The sequence below is a fragment of the Palaemon carinicauda genome, chromosome 15, assembly GCF_036898095.1.
Source record: "Palaemon carinicauda isolate YSFRI2023 chromosome 15, ASM3689809v2, whole genome shotgun sequence".
Taxonomy (NCBI): domain Eukaryota; kingdom Metazoa; phylum Arthropoda; class Malacostraca; order Decapoda; family Palaemonidae; genus Palaemon; species Palaemon carinicauda.
This window is the reverse complement of record NC_090739.1, coordinates 75643063-75668062: the sequence shown is the minus strand read 5'-3', so window position 1 is coordinate 75668062 and position 25000 is coordinate 75643063. Positions and strand designations below refer to the sequence as shown.

The following is a 25000-nucleotide window of genomic DNA, read 5'->3' as shown; positions in this document are numbered from 1 at the left end:
GGTAGCAGTCTATTCCAATCATCTTGTTCTTATCTACAGCAAAATAAATGGTTGGATTTAGGTACAGATAACCTTATAATTCATATAAAAAAATAGGTTTACTGTAATTTCCTCTAAAGACCTTGTTTGCTCCACAAATATTGCAATATTTTAGACCTTAAATGGCATGTGTAGGAAGTACAGGTATAGGGACAGCTGGTTAATTTAAACCAAATAATTGGTTACTTAAAAATTCTAAACACCTCATGATGTAAAGGGACTTTCTAAGAATTAAACTTCAACAATCTTTTTGGTACCGTATCCTTATTTTCCTTTTGTGAATAGCCTACTGCACTATAAGTTTATAATTCTATTCTTTACAAAAGAGGAAGAAGAAAAGAGTACAGCTATTTGAATGTCAAACTGTAGTGCATAAAATCTCCTGCAATTTACAACTAATTTTTAAGAAAAATAGGATACTGTACAGAGATTAACATAGTACGTACATCAATACAAAAAAATGCATGTAGGCATCAAAAAAGTAATACCTTGTCTCAAAAATATTCTCAAAATAAGCAATATACAGTAATAAGAAATAATAGTTCCCTTTCACTATTTTTCTACAAATATTCACAAAAAATAATCTACTAAACACTAAGGTTACAAAAAAATACTACGCATGCTCTAATTCTACAAAAATAAGCCTTGTGAGCTCCAGCAAAAGATAACAGCCTCTACAAAACTTTATTATTTGTAAAATAGTAACTTACTGTTGTTGAGTGCTAGAATAAAGAATGATATATAAAGGAATGGTTAAATTTAAATTCAAGCCATCTTTAGCATAAAGAATTTAGAAAGTGAATTAGTATATCATGTTCATAACAAATCTTATACCTCACATTAAAAAACATACATAAAGAGATCTGATTAGTCACTACACATCTAAGGACATTAATTAATAGCTCTATATCTGGAAAATGAATTAAAAGTTTGAAACTAGCATATCTTAAACAATCATCAGAGCAGCCAATATTGATTATGCTAAAAATAATGTGGCAAAATAGTTGAAACCTGTAACACAATTTTTTTCCAAAAACAGTTTGAATAAGCTAGGTCTGTACAATGATGAATCAGGTAAAATACTCTTGACCAAATCATAAATAATATGGTTTTAAAATTTATGCTACATTCAAGTATGTATTGGGTGGATGGAGGGTCAAAGCTAATTGTAGTAAAATGTAAAATTATGCTTACAGTTGAGATGCTAATCTAGTAATTAGAAAAACTAAAACCTGTACTGTACTTTACTTCTCATAATGTGATATCAAATCCTGAAGATGTAATAAAAAATCACACAAAAAGTTGTAAAATTCTGGGTCCTTAGTACATACTAGGTGATTTTATTACTCGCCCTTTTGATAGGTTCCAAAGCTACTAATTAACATCACAAGGAATGACGTCTTTAGAATTGCTCAGTTTTATTAAGATTTGGGGCTGATAAAGGAATGCTTCAGGTGTATTTACTGTCTATTTAATTGTTTCCTTGAAAACTACCTACAATATTTACCATTTACAAATTCTGCTAACTACAGGTATTTCTACCATAGCTATAATTCTACTGAATCTGTGAATTTTTATATTCTTGAGGTGTTAAATTTACACCAACTATATTCTTATTATTCAAAACAATTTCTCGGCGACTTTAGGATACAACAGTACTGTATTTTCAAGTTACTAAGCTTGCATTCAAAGATATTTCAAAGCCATGTTTAAAACGATAAGATTATAATTATGGCTGTTCTAAATAGGATGCTAAATGCAGAACTACCCTGGAAGGTAAGAAAACCTTTTGAAAAATAAATTGTGAATAAAAATATCTTTTGACTTACTATCAATATCAGTTTGTTGTCCTTCAAGGTCAGCCAACATTCTTTTAACCTCATCGGCCTCAAGCAATCTACTACCATCAGTATCATACTTTGCAAAGAACATCTCAATTTCCATATCGGAGAAGTTACATCTGAAATATGAGTATATTACCAGGATTTAGAAATCAACAGCTAAAGAGTATGTAACAAAAAATGAAAATGTACATTGAATAAAAAATTGCAAAGTATAAGGCACAAAGACCATGAACTTGAATAATAAAAATAGACAATGTAAATTTACATCTCAACCAAGCATAATACTATTACACTATAGTATACTTGCTTGTACCTTACCATAATGTGAGCTTCACAAAGGTTACCGACAAATAACCTTTATGAGGTTAGGAACTGTTTGGTCCCGAGGGACTTTTCTGTTAGAATAGGATATACTAGAGATGCATTGTCTTCCCTGCCCTAGTTTTTATAAGGAAGACAAACAGGTTCATTCTCTTTAAAAATATGTCATAGCAACACCAATGCTAAATTTGTCTGTTAGCAAACAAAATGTTACCCACTGCAAACCATTACTATTCAAGGAAAAGAAGACAATGCCAACTGGACATTTGTTTAGATACGGAAACCAAATTTTTCACTGTTGGGGATAGAAGGAAAAAGTCAACATTCCTGCAACTAACTTTTTGAAGTGTTGACAAAAAAATTTCAGTAGCTAAGTTAAAGTAAATTAGCATCCAATTTATGTAACTATTTTTGGCACTAATGGTGTACAGTATTTCAATATATGCTTTGCTTTTAATGTACTGTAAATTGTTTGGCTAGTTGCAACTCTCATGTGTGCTGTATAGTAACAATTAGCTAGCCAGTTCCCGTTATTATCGCTGTGGAAAAATGTTCAGTTTATATCTTATTTTACGTTTGTTTTAATATACTAGTATTAGATTTTAATTTTTTACATATAAATCAAACAACCTAGCCTATCTACTGACTGAAGGAGAGAGAGAGAGAGAGAGAGAGAGAGAGAGAGAGAGAGAGAGAGAGAGAGAGAGAGAGAGAGAGAGAGAGAGAGAGAGAGAGAGAGAGAGAGAGTTCATCTATAGTAGTATACAGTAATTTGAACAAACTATTTCATCCTTTCATACACCTACATGGGTATACAGTCCCATGTGTGCATTATTAGGATAGTCCTGTGTACATTTTACTATTGTTCTTAATGGCTCATGTGGGTTCCTCTATTGGGTTAGAGGAGGTTGGATTCCTTTGGTAATCCTTGGCTATCAGTATAGGGATGTGCTTTTTGACCGTGTTTTGATGTTTTCTCAGCAAAGTAAAGGTGATTCCTTTTAATGACGTGGAAATGAAGCACATTCTATTGATACCTTAACTCAATCATGTTAGCATATGAAAAGGCCCTTCATCAAGGAAGTGACTTCCCAGCCCTCACCAGATAAATCAAAAGCCATTTGTTCCACTCCAAGTTTATGACATCCCTTGCCACTGTCTGTGGATCCACATTAAAAGCCATGTAAAGGGGAAGTTTGCAATTCTCTCTTGAGAATCTCTTTGAAAAAGCCATGATCCAATGTCCATTGTGTCCAGGGTCTTCTGTCTGGACAGAGAGTTCACTACCAAGTTGGGAGACTGTGAGAAGTGGATCGGAGAGAGGAATAGGTTCTTCTTCCGAAGGAGCTTCATAATTGGGAGAATTGCAGAGTTCTCGGGCAGGGTTCTCACCTCCTGAGACAACAGACTGTGCCTGGTTGTCTATGAAAATTTTGGTGAGAGAGTTCCTTCTCAGACTGAGCTTCTTCAATGTCAGGAAAACTTCCATTAGTTCCAACACATTTATGCGAAACGCGGCAAATTTCAGGGACCATTTCCTAAACACAGGTCTCCTATGAGTAACCTCCCCAACCCATCTTGGATGTGCCTGTATAAAGGATCATGGATACTGGGGGAGGAACCTTGGTGAGATGTACGGCCTGAGGATTCTTTTGCCATAACCAGGAAATTAAGATTGCTTGTCTCGACCTACCCTCTGAGCCACTCTCCTCCACACCCAACAGAGTCTTTCAACATGGTCATCAGAACTGGGTTGATTATTGAAGCGAAGTGAAGGGGGCCCAAGATCTTCTCCTGATAGCATCTAGAGGAGAAACTATTCAGGAGAAAACAATTGACCTTATGAAGGATTCTTTTCAAAGATGTCTTTGGGAAGCATAATAAGGCTTTTGACATGTTCTAGTACAAGCCTTTTCCAATTGAATGTCATTTCTGGAATTAACCTAGATTTTTAAAAATTTACCTAGATGCCTATGTTCTAAGAACTTGCAACACATGATTCCTATATGAGGTATAACTCCCTTTTCTCTGCCCAGAGTAGTCAGGTATCCAAGTAGGCAATGACCTGACTTTGTAAATGAAGAAGTTTGATCACTGCCTTTGCTAACTTTGTGAACACCCTTGGAGGTACTGTATACAGTATTGTGTTTGAAAGACATAACTTTGAACCTGCATGAACTCTTCCTGAGCTGAAATCCTTGGTAAGGCCAGAAATGAGGGCAATAGGGACGTGCCAAAGTGTCTTTCAGATATATAGTACAGGTCCAAATACATAGGTGTAGTAGTTGGTGGACCTATGTAGAGGACATCATCCTGAATGAGTCACATTTGATATGATTGTTGAGACAAGACAGTTTGAGTATCGCTCTTTTATATTAGGAGTCCTTCTATGGCACACTGAAAATTCTGACTTAGAATTTTAGAAATTGGCATTTCTCCATGGCTCCTTTTCCCACCATTTTGGACAAAGGAGTTAAGGTCTAGTTCTACAGTTTTTTTCCTGAAATAATTTGTGTTGTGGGGCAGTTTGGAGGTCCATGACCAATCAAGACCTATCGAGACTATGCTGTCTCTCCCCTAAGAAAAAGTCCAATGCTCTTGAAAACGTTGGAGATGACCCCTAGTACTATTTTTTCCTTGAAAAAATGTCGAAGCACCGATTGAGGCTTTGTTTGAAAAGGTTGGGATTGTTGTCTTCTATCCTCCCAATGAAACTTGTTAACCAGCTGGGGTAGTTTGGTTTGAGGGTGGGATGCTGGCGTCTTCACAGGTTGTCTTGTGAAAGTTTCTGGTCCTGCTTATAAGTGAAGGTTCTCCCCTTTCTTGGGAGGGACTGAAAGCTTTTTCTCCACCTCTGTGGAAGTGAAATATTAGCTGTATGGGTGTTAGCCATAGCTTATCCACTGAAGATTGTGGAAAAGGGGATGCACATACTGTATAGGGTTACTGTAGAGAAAATCCTCCATTTCTACCTTCATATCAAAATTAGCTAAAATGTGGCAGCCACGTTTTGTCTCAAATTTTGTTTTAAAAGAGTTCTGTAAAACCTCATAAGTAGGCTTGCACAAAAACTTTGCCAGAACTCTACTAGTAATCCAAGATTCCTCACAACTCCCACTTGTAAAGAAGACAGGACTGACATTAGGCTGAGGAGTGTTGGCCAGGCACAAATTCTGCTGTCTTAAAATATATATATATATATATATATATATATGAATTCAGGATGAAACATCTGCTAAATAGCCTGAATCTATCCAGGAATGGATTACTACCTTATAAATTATCAGTTACCCCTCCCCCTCCCTGGAAACTTCCAGAGATTGCCTTCTGCAAGTGTTTTACTGCCTCTACAGGAAAAATGGTAAATGGAGAAATCCGATCTACCTTTTGAAACATTCACAAAAGTATAGGGATGCTGGATACATTCTTACAGATGGCTGTAAAATCCAGTGCTGGAGTTGGATTTGGAGCGCAAAATACTTCTCTTTTAATTCTAAATGTTTTCTCTCTTTACCATCATCTATCTTCACAGCAGAGCTATATGGCATTCTGACGGCTACTGACAGCATAGAAATAATGAACGTGGGTAATTTTACCATTTTCCGTGATGAAAAAGTCTTGCAGGCATTGACTGTTTTTAATACTACCAACCCTTTACATTTAAAAGTTTTAGAGTGGCTGTATATTTGTAGCATTGTAGGCAAGTCTAGTTTTGCTGGGTTCAAGCTCATATGGGTGTACCAGAAAATGAAAAGGCAGATAAACTAGCAAAAGAGGCAGCAGACAAAATAATTACTTCCTGGAAGATCTACTGCTGTGTAATAACTTTGCATTATAACAAAATATCTTTTGGTGATATTTGGCACCATTATTGGAATTCTGTGGATCAAAATAAGATGGAGATCACTAGTGCTATACATTCATGGATATAAGATATGCCTAGAAAGTGGGAAACTACCTTCTGTCACCTAAGAATTGGGTACACTCGTTTAACACATGGGTTCTTGATAACTAATATGTTATTTTTATAATAAAATAAATTTTTGAATATACTTACCCGGTGATTATATAAGCTGCAGCTCTGCTGCTCGACAGAAAACTCTACGTTAAAAATCCGCCAGCGATCGCTATGCAGGTAGGGGGTGTACTTCAACAGCGCCATCTGTCGTGCAGGTACTCAGTACTCAATGTAAACAAAGAACTCAATTTTCTCCTCGGTCCACTGCGTCTCTATTGGGGAGGAAGGGAGGGTCCTTTAATATATAATCACCGGGTAAGTATATTCAAAAATTTATTTTATTATAAAAATAACATTTTTCAATATTTAACTTAGCCGGTGATTATATAAGCTGATTCACACCCAGGGGGGTGGGTAGAGACCAGCAATAAATGTTTACATTATTATGAGCTAAGGATTTTTTATTTCATTTTAGCAGTTATCAAAATAACAAACATAAAATAAATAAGTACCTGGTAAGGAAGTCGACTTGAACAATTACTCTGCCTTTTTAAGTACGTCTTCCTTACGGAGCCTCGCGATCCTCTTAGGATGCTGAGCGACCCCTAGGAGCTGGAGTATCAAGGATTGCAACCCATACTACAGGACCTCATCAAAACCTCTAATCTAGGCGCTTCTCAAGAAAAGAATTTGACCACCCGCCAAATCAACCAGGATGCGAAATGCTTCTTAGCCTTCCGGACAACCCAAAAACAACAATAAAAACATTTCAAGAGAAAGATTAAAAAGGTTATGGAATTAGGGGAATGTAGTGGTTGAGCCCTCACCCACTACTGCACTCGCTGCTACGAATGGTCCCAGGGTGTAGCAGTTCTCGTAAAGAGACTGGACATCTTTAAGATAAAAAGACGCGAACACTGACTTGCTTCTCCATAGGTTGCGTCCATTATACTTTGCAGAGATCTATTTTGTTTAAAGGCCACTGAAGTTGCGACAGCTCTAACTTCATGTGTCCTTACCTTCAGCAAAGCTTGGTCTTCCTCACTCAGATGGGAATGAGCTTCTCGTATTAACAGTCTGATAAAATAGGATAAGGCATTCTTTGACATAGGCAAAGATGGTTTCTTAACAGAACACCATAAAGCCTGTGACTGTCCTCGTAAAGGTTTAGTTCGTCTTAAATAGAACTTAAGAGCTCTAACAGGGCATAAGACTCTTTCTAGTTCATTTCCAACCATATTTGATAGGCTTGGAATATCGAACGATTTCGGCCAAGGACGAGAAGGTAGCTCGTTTTTGGCTAGAAAACCAAGCTGTAAAGAACATGTAGCCGTTTCAGATGAAAATCCGATGTTCCTGCTGAAGGCGTGAATCTCACTGACTCTTTTAGCTGTGGCTAAGCAAACCAGGAAAAGAGTCTTTAAAGTGAGATCTTTAAAGGAGGCTGATTGTAGTGGCTCGAACCTTTCTGACATAAGGAATCTTAGTACCACGTCTAAATTCCAACCAGGTGTAGCCAAACGACGCTCCTTCGTGGTCTCAAAAGACTTAAGGAGGTCCTGTAGATCTTTGTTGTTGGAAAGATCTAAGCCTCTGTGACGGAAGATTGATGCCAACATGCTTCTGTAACCCTTGATAGTGGGAGCTGAAAGAGATCTTTCTTTCCTCAGGTATATAAGGAAGTCAGCTATTTGAGTTACAGAGGTACTGGTCGAGGATACTGATACTGACTTGCACCAGTTTCGGAAGACTTCCCACTTCGACTGGTAGACTCTAAGAGTGGATGTCCTCCTTGCTCTAGCAATCGCCCTGGCTGCCTCCTTCGAAAAGCCTCTAGCTCTCGAGAGTCTTTCGATAGTCTGAAGGCAGTCAGACGAAGAGCGTGGAGGCCTTGGTGTACCTTCTTTACGTGTGGCTGACGTAGAAGGTCCACCCTTAGAGGAAGAGTTCTGGGAACGTCCACTAGCCATCGAAGTACCTCGGTGAACCATTCTCTCGCGGGCCAGAGGGGAGCAACTAACGTCAACCTTGTCCCTTCGTGAGAGGCGAACTTCTGCAGTACCTTGTTGACAATCTTGAACGGGGGGAATGCATATAGGTCTAGATGTGACCAATCCAGTAGAAAGGCATCTATATGAACTGCTGCTGGGTCCGGGATTGGTGAGCAATATATTGGGAGCCTCTTGGTCATCGAGGTTGCGAAGAGATCTATGGTAGGCTGGCCCCATGTGGCCCACAGTCTCTTGCATACATCCTTGTGTAGGGTCCATTCTGTTGGAATGATTTGTCCCTTCCGACTGAGGCAATCTGCCATGACATTCAAGTTGCCTTGGATGAACCTCGTTACTAGAGAAATGTTTAGATCTTTTGACCAGGTGAGGAGGTCCCTTGCGATCTCGTACAACGTCATAGAGTGGGTCCCTCCTTGCTTGGAGATGTACGCCAAAGCCGTGGTGTTGTCCGAGTTCACCTCCACCACTTTGCCTTGAAGGAGAGACTTGAAGCTTTTCAAGGCCAGATGAACTGCCAGTAGCTCCTTGCAGTTGATATGCAACGTTCTTTGACTCGAGTTCCAAGTTCCCGAGCATTCCCGACCGTCTAATGTCGCGCCCCAGCCCGTGTCCGATGCGTCCGAGAAGAGAACGTGGTTGGGAGTCTGAACAGCCAGGGGCAGACCCTCTCTGAGGCTGATACTGTCCTTCCACCAAGTCAGGGAAGACTTCATCTTCTCGGAAATGGGGATCGAGACCGCTTCTAGCGTCTTGTCCTTTTTCCAGTAAACAGCTAGGTGATATTGAAGGGGACGGAGGTGTAGTCTTCCTAACAAAACGAACTGTTCCAGGGATGATAGCGTCCCTATCAGACTCATCCACTGCCTGACTGAACATCGTTCCCTCTTCAGCATGTTCTGGATGCATAACTGGGCTTGACTTGTTCTGGGGGCCGACGGAAAAGCCCGAAAAGCTTGACTGTGAATCTCCATCCCTAAATACACAATAGTTTGGGATGGGACCAGTTGAGACTTTTCCATATTGACCAGGAGACCCAATTCCTTGGTCAGATCTAGAGTCCACTTTAGATCCTTCAGACAGCGACGACTGGAAGAAGCTCTTAGAAGCCAGTCGTCCAAATAGAGGGAGGCTCTGATGTCCGCTAAATGAAGGAATTTGGCTATATTCCTCATCAGCCTCGTAAACACAAGAGGAGCTGTGCTTAGGCCAAAGCACAGGGCTTGAAACTGGTAGACAACCTTTTCGTAAACGAATCTCAGAAAAGGTTGGGAGTCTGGGTGGATGGGGACGTGAAAGTATGCGTCCCTTAGGTCTAAAGAGACCATCCAGTCTTCCTTTCTGACCGCTGCTAGAACGGACTTTGTGGTCACCATGGCGAACGTCTGCTTTGTGACAAAGACATTCAGCGCACTGACGTCTAGCACCGGCCTCCACCCTCCTGTCTTCTTTACCACTAAGAAGAGACGGTTGTAGAAGCCCGGGGATTGATGGTCCAGGACTTTGACTACCGCTCCCTTTTCTAGCAAGAGAGACACCTCCTGCTTCAATGCTCGTCTCTTGTCTTCCTCTCTGTAGCTGGGAGAGAGATCGATGGGAGACGTTGCTAGAGGGGGTTTGCGTACAAACGGGATCTTGTACCCCTCTCTGAGCAACTTCACAGATTGTGCATCTGCGCCTCTCTTCTCCCAGGTCTGCCAGAAGTTCTTGAGTCTGGCTCCCACTGCTGTCTGAAGAAGGTGGCAGTCAGACTCTGCCTTTAAAGGACTTGGTTCCTTTCTTCTTCCCACGTCTCCCTTCGGCACGAGCACCTCCTCTGCTGGAGGCTCTGCCACGAAAGGGCGGAATGAATCTGGACGCTGGAGTGTCCATCCTGGGTCTTGACAAGGTAGGCAAAGGGGTGGCTTTGCGGGCAGAGGACGCAACCAGGTCATGGGTGTCCTTCTGAATCAAAGAAGCAGCAATCTCCTTAATCAAGTCCTCTGGAAAAAGGCACTTTGAGAGAGGAGCAAACAGAAGTTCTGATCTTTGACACGGTGTCACTCCAGCTGACAGGAAAGAGCAAAGGTTCTCACGTTTCTTGAGGACCCCGGATACGAACGAAGCAGCAAGCTCACTAGATCCGTCACGTATGGCCTTGTCCATGCAGGACATTATGAGCAAGGAAGATTCCTTGTCAGAAGGGGAGATCTTCCTGCTCAAAGCTCCCAGACACCAGTCCAAAAAGTTGAAGACCTCGAAGGCTCTAAATACTCCTTTCAACAGATGGTCTAGGTCCGAAGGAGACCAGCATATCTTAGAGCGTCTCATGGCTAGCCTGCGGGGAGAGTCTACAAGACTTGAGAAGTCGCCCTGGGCAGAGGCAGGAACTCCCAAGCCGAGAACTTCTCCCGCGGCGTACCAGACGCTCGATCTGGAAGAGAGTTTAGCAGGGGGAAACGTAAAGGCTGTCTTCCCTAGACTCTTTTTGGACTGCATCCAATCTCCTAAAACTCGTAAAGCTCTCTTGGACGAGCGTGCGAGGACGAGTTTCGTAAAGGCAGGCGAGGATGACTGCGTACCTAACGCAAACTCTGACGGAGGAGAGCGTGGAGCCACAGACACAAACTGGTCCGGATACATCTCTTTGAACAGAGCAAGAACTTTTCTAAAGTCCAAAGAGGGTTGCGTGGTCTTGGGTTCGTCAAGGTCCGAATGTGGTTCATCAACGTGTGCCGCATCGTCATCATCAGAGAATCCATCATCCGAGAATTGAGGAGGAAGTGGCAAAGGAGTAGGAATCGGCTGGTCAGCTGAGTCCGGTCGCACGGGTGCACGCGTGACTGAACCGGACGCAACGTCATAGAACTGTTGCCCAGTCTGTGAGCTGGCAACAACCATAGCAGCGCGGGGACGCACAGCGTCTACTCCAGACTGTCTAGTCTGATGTGGGCGAGCAGAGGCAACCACACTGGGTTGCGGAGGTTGACGCACCGCGTCAAAACAAAACAACTTTGACGGTTGTTGTACCTCGCGAACGTCAACGGAAGGTTCCGTGCGTCGCTGAACGTCAACATGCGGCTGGCAGGGTACACTGGAACGCATGGGTGGCGGGACTCTCTCAGCTGGAGTGCGGAAGAAGGTCGCCTCAGCGTCCACAGGACGCACAACCGTGGTTGGTTGTAGGCAAGAGGTTGGTGCAGCATCAACCTTCTCCGCACGAAAGTCCTGCATCAGAGACGTTAACTGATACTGCATGGTCTGCAGCAAAGACCACTTAGGGTCTACAGGAGCAGGTGCGGCGACAGACGGTGTGACTGCCTGAGGCGGTACCGCTTTGCCTCTCTTAGGAGGTGAGCAGTCGTCGGAAGACTGCAGCGAGTCCGAACTGACCCAGTGGCTACAACTGGGCCGTTGGACTTGCGCGGAAGGGACCGACTTGCGCTTAAGAGGCCGCGAGACCTTGGTCCATGGTTTCTTACGAGAAACCTCTTCCGCAGACGAGGAATAAATGGGCTCTCTCGTCTCTGTGTGGGTGGGGCGATCTTGGGTAGATACGCCCGAAACCACGGAGGGAACGTCTGTTCGCTGATTAAAGCCTCTCGAACCCTTTGGTCGTACGACATTGCTTCTCCCCTGGACTTGGGAGCTTGCAAGAGGTCCCGGACTAGGAGGACGACAGGCACGAACAGACGAACCCTCAAGCGCAACACTATCCACAACACTATCACTCACTTTATCACTACCCACTGCACTCTTACACTTCAGCTCCTTGACGTCCGCCATGAGCTGGTTACGGTCACTAGCCAAGGACTCGACTCTCTCACCCAGAGCCTGGATGGCACGCATCATATCTGCCATCGAAGGTTCTTGAGTGCCAGAAGGGGGATTAGGAGCAACCACTACAGGGGAAGGAATAGGTTGTGGGGCATGAAGAGAGGAAAATTCAACGGAGCGAGAGGAACTTCTCCTGACTCTATCTCTCTCTAGCCTACGTGTATATTTCTGGAATTCGATAAAATCGAATTCCGAAAGCCCAACGCATTCCTCACATCGATCTTCCAATTGACAGGTTTTATCCCGACAATTGGAACAAACGGTGTGAGGATCGATAGAGGCCTTCGGAAGACGCCTTGAACAGTCCCTAGCATTACACTTCCTGAATTTAGGGACTTGAGAAAGGTCAGCCATTTTGAATTGGTCAAAGGGGAATTCAAAAACTATCCAAAGTCATCAACAAATAATCCGATATCAAAAAAAGAATGCAAGGATTTATTGAAGAGAAAGCCTGCAAAGCGAAAGCTCAAAACTAGAAACGTGTACTTCACCAAATAGTTGTGAAAACCAATCCAGTTAGCAACAGCGAATTAGTAGGTCTTGCCGGTGGCACGACAGAGAGAAAATTGAGTTCTTTGTTTACATTGAGTACTGAGTACCTGCACGACAGATGGCGCTGTTGAAGTACACCCCCTACCTGCATAGCGATCGCTGGCGGATTTTTAACGTAGAGTTTTCTGTCGAGCAGCAGAGCTGCAGCTTATATAATCACCGGCTAAGTTAAATATTGAAAAAAGTGCCAACCGTTCTGTGATGACCATTTATGTTATATCTGATAACTAGCAATCATTTGACGAACTCTCTGACCGATAACATAAATCCCTAAATGTGGTCCACCCTCTTTGGGAAGCATCTGGGAAAAGATATGTCTGGAAACCTTACTTCTAATGACATACCTTGAGCTAAACAGCAAGTATTGTCTCTCCATTTCACTAGTAGTGATTGGTTCTGCATCACTGGAAAATATGTCGTGCTAGATCACATGTCTTCTTCCAATAACATTGGAGATGAAATTATATTGCCCTCATCTTCAAGTGACATACAGACCCTAAATTCTCAAGTGATGTCATGGTCCCCAAGACTTCATCCACATCCAAACCAACAATGCATTTTTTTTGGCTTGAACTTCTACAACAGCAGAAGGAAGGACTGCATCCTCTTTTTCAATGGGAAAGGCCAAAAAGGAACAGGTGCTATTATCATCCCCAAATATAGAATCCTTTTAGAGGGGACCAGAAGAAACTTCTTCATATTGACCAGGACTCTTCGCCTTTTCAGTAACCTGAGTAACCAAAGTTGCTGAACCTGAATCTTTTCAAATGACTCATTTAAAAGTATCCAATCACCCAGGTATAACAGTATTCATATGCAGGAACCTTAACCATTTGAAGATGGGAGTTATCATCCTGGTGAATACTTGAGGAACTGTACTGAGACTGAAATATAAAAAATAATTTGCATTCTTTCATAACTAAACAAAACCAAATCCTTTAATAATACTGAGAGGAAAGATGGGAAATTTCTTAAATTTTATGGGTAAATGTTGATAAACCAAGCTTCTAGAGAAGTAGCACTATGAACTCCAGGCGAGTATCGTAATTTTAATTTTTTTTTCATTAAAGAACTATCCAACCAGAATTATATTTACAATAAAATTAGAAATCCAGCTAAAATTATATTTTTTCTGTAAAATATATTTACTGATTAAAAAGCTATTTAACCAGATTCTTTAAATTTTTAAATGGATTGTTTTAATTTACTTTTGTTCTATTAAATGAGCTTACTTTTTCAGGTTGTGTCGAACTTCATCGAATGTCAAAAGCCCATCCGCATTAGAGTCAGAGAGCTTTAGGGCATTTTGGATGTCAATCAGTTTATCTCTTCTTCCCAGTTTACCCATCATGTTGTTATAGCCTCGCTTGAAGTAATCTCCAATTTCAAACTCATTTCGCTGATTAGCAATCTCTGCCTTAACTTCTGAATAGGTATCATTGATGATGGCCAAGAACATGTTCTACAGAGAAAATAAAATGATAAATTAACCCTTTATAAAACATTAAATTACAGTAATACAATTTTCAGATTATATTGTATTATCAAATCTTTATAAAGCCAAGATATATACTGTAGCTGTATTTACTCACCAGCAGAACAAAGAAGACGAAGAACACATATGACAGGAAGAAGAGTGGCCCAAGAACCCTGTTGGCATTCTCTATCTCATGGAAATTGAAATCTCCAAGAATTGTTCTAAGCAGCGTAAAGACGGCGTTTATGAAACTGCTAAAGTCTTCAACCTAGAATGAACACAGCTTATTTCATTTAAGGTTAAGAAATGTAATATAATACATCATGAAGCCCTACTATAATTGTGTAACCAAACTCTTCCTGCTCTCAAGGTACCTTACAACATTATATTCACTAATAAATCAAATTAATCAGCATGAAACTTAAAAGCACTTATACTTTATCACAATATACAGTGGTTACCAGAAAATTTTAACTCATAATCGCCATCATTAATGGTTTTGAAAGAAATGTTCTCTTAACCCTTTTATGCAATAACATTTTAATGCATAAAATACCAGTTGATATTCTTTAAAGAAGGCAAGTCTGAGCTACTTTCTTTTAACAAATAATTCCAAATACTGTACCTAAAAATGGTTGTCAAAATCTTAAGTAAAAAATAATAAAACCCTAATTTTATGATCTACAGTAGTAGTTTTACATTCTTCTGTAAATATATGATAAATAGGCTTCTATTAGTAAATTTAAACACCACATTTTCATGAAGGTTAGTTGAAATAAATATATGATAAATAGGCTTCTGGTAATAAACGTAAACACCACATTTTCATGAAGGTTAGTTGAAATATAAATTTCATGAACATAACAACAACTAAATTAATCTCTTCCAGGTTCCTATAGGGAATGCAAAATGAAATTTGGGACATATGGCTCAGTTTTTTGGCCAGGAAGCCCTTCAACACATATTCTCATAAAACAAGTATTATAAGGAAAATTTAATCAAATGACAGAATTACCCATGCTTTACTTTAGTACTATTGTCATAAAAGTAAAGAGCTTTAATGACTTTGCATAATATTTTGCCAGCATGCTATACTACAAACCATTTATTTATAAGTCTTGAATTTAGGCACTGATCTAGTTAAAATTTTATTATTTTAGGTAAAATGTATATTACAATCAGATGAAGAACTCGGAAACTTTCCTATCCTTCCTCCTGGAAGTAATACATACTGAACTTCATCCTTGAGTCTAAGAGTTTCCCTATGGTTGATCCCAGAGTTCCCAAGGTTTAATCTGACTGTTTGGACATGACCAAAGTCTGCTGAGCACAATAGTTTACCTGCATCTCATATCTAATTTAGAATAACCCTCTTCATTGCTTGTCTTTCCAAACCAAGAATATGATCAATAAAACATAAGAGAAAAATTAAAAGAAAAAGTTAATAGTAATCAAGGGGAGAGAAATTAATAGCTCCTCCCTTCTTCGACACTCAAATAAGCATCCTAGGAGAAAAGAAAGCTGTGCAGGATCGGGAACTCAGATATATTCCAACAAGAGTCTACGGAAGAACCAAGGAACTATAGGCATATCAGCCTCATACCAGTTCCAGGGAATATTGTACAATCTATGTGAGGAAACAGCACATTAAGGCATTCAAGATGAAACTGACTATACCTAGATTGCCAACATGGATTTTGTAATGGAGGATCAGGTTTTAGCAACCCTTTAGACTTCTTTCATGACATGCTTAATGCTGAATATATGCAATAAAAAAAGAGCAATAGATACAGTAGCACCTTAATTAACAAGTTTACTTTGTTCTGGGAGCTCGCTTGCAAACTCAGATGCTCGTAAAGCAAAACAATTTTTCCATACAAAACAAATGAAATTCACTTGATGATGTATTTCACACGTCTATGAATACTCATATAAACTCATTTTTAAAGGTTTGTCAATGATATTACTGAATAGAAGAATTTATAGCCTTTACTATAAAAAAATATTACAAATTGATAATTAACAATAAAAAATAAATTTATTGACAAACTAACTCGCACTTTACCTATGAGAAGAGTCATGGCTGGCGTGAGAGACACAAGAGAGGAGGAAGAAACAGAGGGGTTTACTACATGGAAAATATCTTCCTCCATGAGAACTTTATTGAAAGTTATCCCTCTTGAACATCGTTCAATATCATTAACTGAATCACTTGATTTACACTAACATTTAGCTTTGATTAGGAACCTATCAAGAGATGACTACTTATTCCTTGTCAACAGGGAAAATAGCCTAGTGAGGAAAGGAAATAAGGAAACAGAATAGTGTGCCTGAGTGTACCCTCAAGCAAGAGAACTCTAACCCAAGACAGTGGAAGACCATGGTACAGAGGCTATGGCACTACCCAAGACTAGAGATCAATGGTTTGACTTTGACATGTCCTTCTGGAAGTGCTTCTTACCATAGCGAAAGAGCCTCTTCTACCCTTACCAAATGGAATGTAGACACTGTACAATTACAATGCAGTAGTTAACCTCTTGAGTGAAGAAGAATTTTCCCGTCATCTTCGTGTTGTCAGGTGTATGAGGAAAGAGGAGAGTGTGTAAAGAATAGGCCAGACTATTTGATGTATGTGTAGGCAAAGGAAAAATGAGTAGTAACTAGAGATCCAATGTAGTACTATCTGGCCAATCAAAGGACCCAATAACTCTCTAACGGTAGAATTTCAATGGGTAGCTGATGCTTTGGCCAACGTACTACCTATTTCTATTAATGCTGCTCGGAGAGTAGAAGAGTCAGGCTTTAAGCTAATGCAAAATAAAATTGGGTAAAAAACTTGTGAACACTGCCTGGGTTACATTTGAGTATTTAGTGACTGATTTCTGCACATCTTATACAAGTGTTGTTAGTACTTGTCAACAAAAAATGCACATACGGATGGAAAATTGTTCTCAGATAAATACAGTATAATAATTATAACCGATTTGAATTTGCATGCTCTTATACCAATTTGCTTGTATTCAAAGTTAATCGTAAACTGAGGTATTACTGAACTGTACACTGAATCTAGATTTTCAGCAATATTTGAAAAGATACCACATAAAATATAATAGTAAAAGGGGGGAGTCTGATTTGCTAATGGTACAAAATTAAATCCACTAGATGGCAATTGGAATAAAGTTTAACACCAGCAACTATGGGAACTTCTTCTAAAACCAGATAACATCATTTAAATAAATCAGAAGGTGAGATTGTGAATAGCACAATTCATAGTAATTCCAAGAATAGGTTAGCTATAGTAACTGACACTACTGGGAAATTATCATTACGTATACTGTATCCTTGAATGGATTGTTAAGTCTTTGAGGCATCTGCAGCCATGTAACTCCATCTTTCTAAAATTAACTATCAATCATGTGCTTTACTAAATGTGTGAATTCGTATTACCATTTAATATTATTAAAACTTTTTTTTTACAGTAATAATGTTGGTCTAGTAAACAAGACCATCATTAACAGGGATTTTTTTTTTTTTTTGTTAGCCTTTTGAGAAAAATTGTAGATTTGAGACTTTTAACAAATTTCTACATTGAAAATAGTTTATACATACCTGTGTTCCAAAGAGTAGGTACCCTAACTGGGCAAAGGCAAAGAATACGATGAAGAACATGATGGCAAATCCAGCGACATCTTTGGCACACTGTAAAAATAAAATATACAAAAAAAGGTTAACATTTGATGACTCTTCCAACCCTTAAGGATATCTCTATAAGTATTTCCACAAATCTAAATACAAATATACCATTATACAATATTCACTCATTAGATCAATTAAATAAAACATCCTTCATAATCAGACACTCCCGAGAAGTCTTTAACAGTAATCTAGTCTTTGAAAAATGTGTTCAGTCGGCAGCATTATTTAGCTTGAGAGGATGAAACAAGTTTCCACAAAGCACTGTTTCTATAATGATTTATGCCCAGGATATAAACTGACTCAGGACATTCAAGATCATAGTGAAGATACCCTTCTCTGATCTCATTCAATGCATCTATGTTAGGCAATTTCAAAACTATTCAAGGGAATGATGAATGACTGCACAGAAATTTTCTAAGTAAATAAGCGTAGGCTAACTGTGTGATTACAAAGAGGTAATTTCTGATTCATGAAAATTGTGAAAATGTCTCCAAGGTCTATTGCATGATGACAATTAACACCATCACATATACAGAGAATGATAAGTAGGGAATTGTAGATAACTTTGCCTGAATTCAGGACAAGATTATAATGAGCACACAAAATTTTTGTAATATAGCAATGATTTTCAATGTGTCCATTCTCCATTGCTTGGTTATCTAAATTGTTTGGCATTTTGCGATGTAAGGAATTCAATTGTGTTTTGGGACGAATAATTATTGATATAGACTAAAGGGGCACAGAAGTCAAGATTATGAATGTAACCCTAAACTGACTATGTTTAATTTTGCTGGATTTAGAACATCTGGCTTAATGACTGGCCATGGTGGAATACAACCTCTTCCAGTGAGACAAAGTTATGAAATAATAAGGCCCACTGGAAGAGGTTTCAAAATATTTTAAGAGAAAAATCACAGTCCAGTACAGTATAAAGATTCCATTAAATTGCTGAGAAATGCATATAATTTCCAGGTATACATAGTATAAGGTTTTACATATTCTCCCCTTGGAAATACAGTAGCTGTATAAAGGAGATGAGCCTATTTTTCTTTTAAAAGGAAAATTTTGTCAGCTTAATTGACCAGAGGATGCTTTCTTGAGTGTTGAACTACCAAATCAAGGAAAGCCTGGTATGTTGATGACTATAGATAACCTTATTTGTTGAATCAAGAAGACTATAACCTTTGAAAATCAAATAGATCAGCTTTAATATGGAATACTGTAGTTATATTCAACTAAGACCTGTTGCTAAGAGGGTTTATGCATCACCTGAAAATAAAAAAAAATTAACCGTAAAAGGAACCATTTCTGGTACAACTCGACAACATAAATGGTGGGTTACCCTCAAATCATCACTCTTTGGTATGGCCTAAAAGTTTCTCTGTTTAGACCAGATGACTGTCACTTACTATTCAAAGGAAAGGGCAACCCTTTTAGATTGTGTTTGACCATAGGGAAGCAATGAGAGACTTCATATGCCTAGCCCCTGTTTTACAGTAGCTAAACTGACTGATCAGTTGATAAGTTTTTCTTTCCTGTACTATGAAACTGAAAATATTTTACTTAATGTTGATACTTGTGAGGTATATACCCAAATGACATGTTACTTTTGGCTTTCCAAAGACAGTTGATTTCTTTAGTTCAAAAGTTTTCTTTTTGCAAGTTATCTAGAGGTGGTTCTCTTTGTAGAACTTTAGAAAATAGGTAATGTTACTCCATTAGTTAAATAAGACTGCGTTAACCTTATGTTGTTACATAATACAACATAATGAAACAATCAGAATTATTAACATCAAATGTAAATCTAAATATACAATTGATATAAACTTCTTAATAGAAAATTTCAAAGTTATGTTTTACTAAACAATTTTTCAAGAAATGAATGGTTTGTATCATGAATCAAAACACAAGATATTGTATACCTTCTATGATGGAACAGTAGCCTACCTAGTATGATAACCTAAAATTGTTTTGCATGAGGAAAAACTGCAGCATCATGCATAAGTTACAATATGATAAATGATGATTTTGAAGGGTTGATTACAGTTCTTATGTCTGGGAACTAACACGTAACACATTTAAGATTAAAATCATTTGAAATGTTTATAATCCAGAGAAAAAGGACACCATTCACTACATATACACAATATAAAAAGCAAATTATCAAATAAAACAATATGACAAATTTGTAATAATTTGTATTTTACTATTTATATTGGGTATATTGTTTCTGGCAAAGCTGAAGTAGCCATGATAATTCTAAGTGAGGGATAACTATCTCACATGCTAGTTAGCGGGTGGGGGAGGGGGATAGCCCCTCTCTCACACGCTAGTTAGCGGGTGGGGGAGGGGGATAGCCCTGCTACCCCGCTCACTCACATACCTGGGTTGAGTAACCACTTTGCTTACTGGCAGGACTTCTTGGGGTATAGGGTGGTGGGTCAATGTGTATAAATAGTGGAATGTTTGTATGTTAAGAAAAATACAAAGTATTACAAATTTGTCATTTGTTCCAGCGCAGATAAAAAACCTTCCACCATTTATATTGGGTAGAGTCACTCTTAGGAAGGAGGAAGTCCTTACCAACTGGCTTTGGTATTTTGGCCCTGGGTTCTCTCTACTTCGGTATGCCCGAAGTAGTAGGAACCCTACCCTCGCTAAATTCTCATGCTATGCCCTATTAGGGGCAAGCACTATTAGCGGCCTGCACAAGTTTGTGTGTTCGTGAAACTAGCAACGCGGTTAGTCTATAACGTAGGAACTCTAATACAAATCCAAGATTCCTTAGAATTTACCTAATACCCTCCCTCGAAGAGGTATTTTGGACACAACAAAGTATTATTTCTATACTTATGATACACAAGTGAAATGAGTCTTACCTGCAGAGTGGTAGGATCAGCTTGTGCTGGGGAACCATGGTGCTGTTTTCCCCAGGGGGAGAAGGTGAAATGAAGAAAAAGCCAGTTATTATACTCCTTCGCCCTAGACTAACCCGGGTAACCTCAGTCATCAACCCTCTGTTACTTGTCCATCAAGGAACTTGAGGTGTTTTAGACCACTTGTTGTGCAGCCACCACAGGGCCTATGGAGAACGTATCCAGGTTCCTGTGGGTTATGTTTTGCAGGTAGTGGGCGGTGAACGTTGTGTGACATTTCAACACGCTCTATTACAGTACCTGTGCCACGGAGTAGTTCTTTTTGAATGCCAGGGACATTATAACGCCCCTGACATCAATAAATCTGCATCGTTTTGAAAGGAGGGTGGTTTGGATTGAGAGGATATTCAATTACCTTCCGAATCCAGGAGGAAAAGGTATTCCTTGTGACACTCCTATTGACCTTCCCCGGGTTGACACACAGGGGCGAGCTGCTGCCGTTCTTTTAAGGTAACGCCTCAGACTTCTCATTGGGCAAAGCCCCAGTTGGTCTGGGTCTTTGGTTACAAAGTTGTCAGGCTTCCTTGTGGACAGGGGTGGTGATATTTGTAAACGTAATGAAAAGATGACCACGTTGTTGCTATCGTTCGAAAACATAAGCTAACACTGCTCCCTTGGGACTAAATGCTTAAGATAATAACCCTATAAGGGTAAAATAAATAAAATGTCTAAGAAGCCTATCGTCGTTATGCCCAGGGGTACAATGACGACATGCAGCCGACTTAAACAAACAGCAGAAACCGCGTTTGTGGCAATAACCTTACGGTTTTATCTAGGAGAAAGCCCATGCGCCAGAAAGGAGTTCTTATGGCCGTTATGAAGTTTAAACAAACGCCTGTCAAAGTAATGTAAAACTTCTCAGGGACGAGAGTTTCCCAAAATGGGTGTAATCACGTATGTGAGGGTTTGCTCAACAAGACCATACATTAGGTTGCCATTGACCACTTTCCCGTATGGGGTTGCCATCGAACGCTTTCTCGCTAACGAGAAAACTAGTATCTAATGCAGGCAAGACCTGCCAGAGGGAATTAAACTGGAATGTAAAAATTCTTTCTGCTGGCTTCCATCCTGGCAGTTGAGGGTTTCTCGATGACGAGAGACGATCACAAACCGCCTGCTACCCCAACCACTAGAAGTGGGAGGGGGTGGGGGGAAGGTGACTGTGGTTTGTTAAAAAACGAAAGGAATGGATGTAGCGAGACCAGCCTAGCTGTCACATAACAATCAGGTAGGAGTGTAGAGCGGCGTTACAAGTTACGTAGCGTAACTGGATAACCAAGCCCATGGGGGGAGGGTCAACCATAGAGTTTTCAGAGTAAGCTCTGGGTCGCACGAACCGTGAGATTCGGCGAGACGAGAACCTAGGGATTTCATGTAAAGGGAACTCTAAAATTTGTAGAGAACCTTGTCGCGTGGGTCCACTCAGGGAGAGGAGCTACTATGGATCGTGAATCTATTTCGCGCGACCCTAAGGGATCGTCGTGACGAGAACCCGAAGTTACTATGTTATCGATTCCTGATGGGAGGTGGAATCCCTCAGGAATCGTGTTGTGTGAACCCTGATGAGAGGCATGACGAGAACCCGAAGGAACTACGTCATCGATACTTGGAGGGAGATGGAGACACTCGGGCATCGTGTACAGTAGTATGAACCCACAGGGTTCACGCGACGAGAAGCAGGATGAGAACCCGAAAGAACTACGTCATCACTGCCTGGAGGGAAATAGAATCCCTCAGGCAATGTGTCATGTGAACCCTGTGGGTTCACACGACCAAAGATGACGAGAACCCGAATGAACTACAGTGGTACCTCTACATACGAATTTAATCCGTTCCAGAACCAACTTCGGATGTAGAAAATGTTCGGATGTCGAAACGAATTTTCCCATAAGAATACATTGAAATAGGATTAATCCGTGGTTGAGCCCAAAAACCTATGATAACTTCTTAATAAACTGCTACACATAATTTTCCCATGAGAATAATGAACACTAAATTAGATAATAGACATGTAAATAAGAAGAATAGACATGTAAATAAGAAGAATAGACATGTAAATAAGAAGAATTAGCAAAAAATGATAAATAAGAAACGGGTTTTTAGCGTCACTTTACCTTAGAAACTCCAGCGCAGGTGTTGTTAGCCTTGCTACGCAGAGAGGAGACAGACGGGCGGCGAGGAGGTAGAGAGGTTAACTACGATAAACGTACACTACTGTAACTTATTCTAACTTACACTAAGTGAACTTTAACATAACTTTGCTTATTTTTTTTTTTATTTTTTTATTTTATATTTTTTTTTACATTTTCTTTTTTTCTTTTTGATGATTACGTAATTTTAATCACTTTCACTCTCTACACTTAAAATTGACCGAATTTCTTTCGCTTCACTCTTTTCCGTATTCTTTGTTTCACTTTCTTCCGCTTCACTCTTTGCCGTTTTCTTCGAATCACCTACATCCTCTTCATCACGAGTTCGCTTCGCAGTTTTTTATAGAAATTATCGATAGATAATTGCTTGGTACGGCTTTTCAGAATGTTTCGAAAGTGAGTTAGGTAAACATCATCGAACTGAGAAACTACACGACAAACCTGCAATTTCTTTGGATGGTATTTGTCGATGAAGTCGACCACGTCTTGATATTTTCCTAACACCTCTTTTATATGCGCCGAACCTAACACATGTTCTACCTCCTCGCTCCCTTCCTCGTCATCACTCATGTGCTCCGACATAGCATGGAGTTCCTTGAGCTCATCCGTGGTAAGTTCGTCGTGATGTTCGGCGACGAGTTCCGTAACGTCATTTGCGTCGACCTTCAGACCCATGGACTTGCCAAGGGAGACGATTTCCTCTACGGCTTCCGCTGCACCCACCACGGGATCAGGTTCGGGGTCAAAACCCTCGAAAACTCGGGGAGAAACTGCATCAGGCCACAGCTTCTTCCAGGCAGAATTGAGGGTCCGTCGAGTTAATCCCACCCAAGCCTGATCTATGATCTTCAAGCAGTGCACGATGTTGAAGTGGCCCCTCCAAAATTCACGCAAAGTTAAGTTGGTGCTTTGCGTGACATTAAAGCCCTGCTTAAATAAGTGCTTGGTGTACAGCTTCTTAAAATTAGAGATGACTTGCTGGTCCATGGGCTGGAGGATAGAGGTGGTATTCAGTGGAAGATACAGCACCTTTATGAACTTAAATAACTCATCGAAGATATCATCTTCAAGTCCGGGGGGGTGAGCGGGTGCATTGTCAAGGCATAGCAGGCACTTTAAAGGCAATTTCTGTTCATGAAGATACTTCTTCACAGAAGGGCCAAAAACTTGGTTAACCCATTGCATAAAGAATTGCCTAGTGACCCAGGCCTTCGAGTTGGATCGCCAGAAAACATGAAGCTGATCCTTATCGACGCTGTGTGCTTTAAAGGCTCTAGGGTTCTCTGAATGGTAAACCAGTAAGGGCTTGACTTTAAAGTCCCCGCTAGCGTTGGCACATAGGGCAAGAGTCAACCGATCCTTCATTGGCTTATGCCCAGGCAATTTCTTCTCTTCGGCAGTGATGTAGATTCGACTCGGCATCTTCTTCCAAAACAGCCCGGTTTCATCACAATTAAACACCTGCTGCTCTACGTAGCCTCCTTCCTGCACAATCTTTTCGAAGTTCTTGACAAAGTCAGCTGCAGCCTTTGTGTCCGCACTAGCAGCCTCTCCGTGGCGAACAACTGAATGAATCCCGGACCGTTTCTTAAATTTCTCGAACCAGCCACGAGATGCCTTGAAATCATCTGAGGAAAGCTCGGTTGAACTCTCCCCAGCATCACCGCCAGAGCTCTCCTCCTTCAAGTCCGTGAAGATGGCGTGCGCCTTCTCGCAGATGACGGTCTCGGTGATGGTGTCGCCAACGATCTCTCTGTCCTTAATCCACACTAGTAGAAGTCGTTCCATCTCTTCTATGATAGGGGTACGGCGTTTTGAAATTATGGTGATCCCCTTAGAAGGTTTCACTGCTTTAATAGCTTCCTTCTGTTTAAGGATTGTCGAGATCGTCGACATATTACGGCCATACTGTTTAGCAAGTTCACTCACGCGGACGCCACGCTCATGTTTTTCAATAATTTCCTGCTTAACTTCTAAAGAAAGCCTTTCCTTCTTCCTTTTCTCACCACTACCACTACCACTGGCAAAACTAAGCCTTTTAAGACCCATACTTTACGTAAATTACCGTTAAAGGATGCACGTAAAAAATCACGATTAAAACAGAGTTACCTGTAATAGCAGAACGCACAGAGCACAACCGCAAGAAGCCGACGAGAACAGAGGACTGACCCAAGCCGCGCTAATTGAGCGTCCCTCCGAGGT

General features: G+C 40.2%; 1 protein-coding gene across 2 annotated transcripts in view; it reads right to left on the bottom strand.

Moving 5' to 3' along the window:
• Positions 1 to 25000, bottom strand: part of LOC137654672 (polycystin-2-like) — a 122752-nt gene that overhangs the window by 17345 nt on the left and 80407 nt on the right. For both annotated transcript variants that reach the window (XM_068388529.1, XM_068388530.1), the window contains exons 11-14: positions 17626 to 17715; positions 14132 to 14284; positions 13772 to 14001; positions 1869 to 1999 (exon numbers count right to left, since the gene is read on the bottom strand). In XM_068388529.1, coding sequence (XP_068244630.1) covers positions 1869 to 1999; positions 13772 to 14001; positions 14132 to 14284; positions 17626 to 17715 — 604 coding nt within the window. The remainder of the gene's footprint in view (positions 1 to 1868; positions 2000 to 13771; positions 14002 to 14131; positions 14285 to 17625; positions 17716 to 25000) is intronic.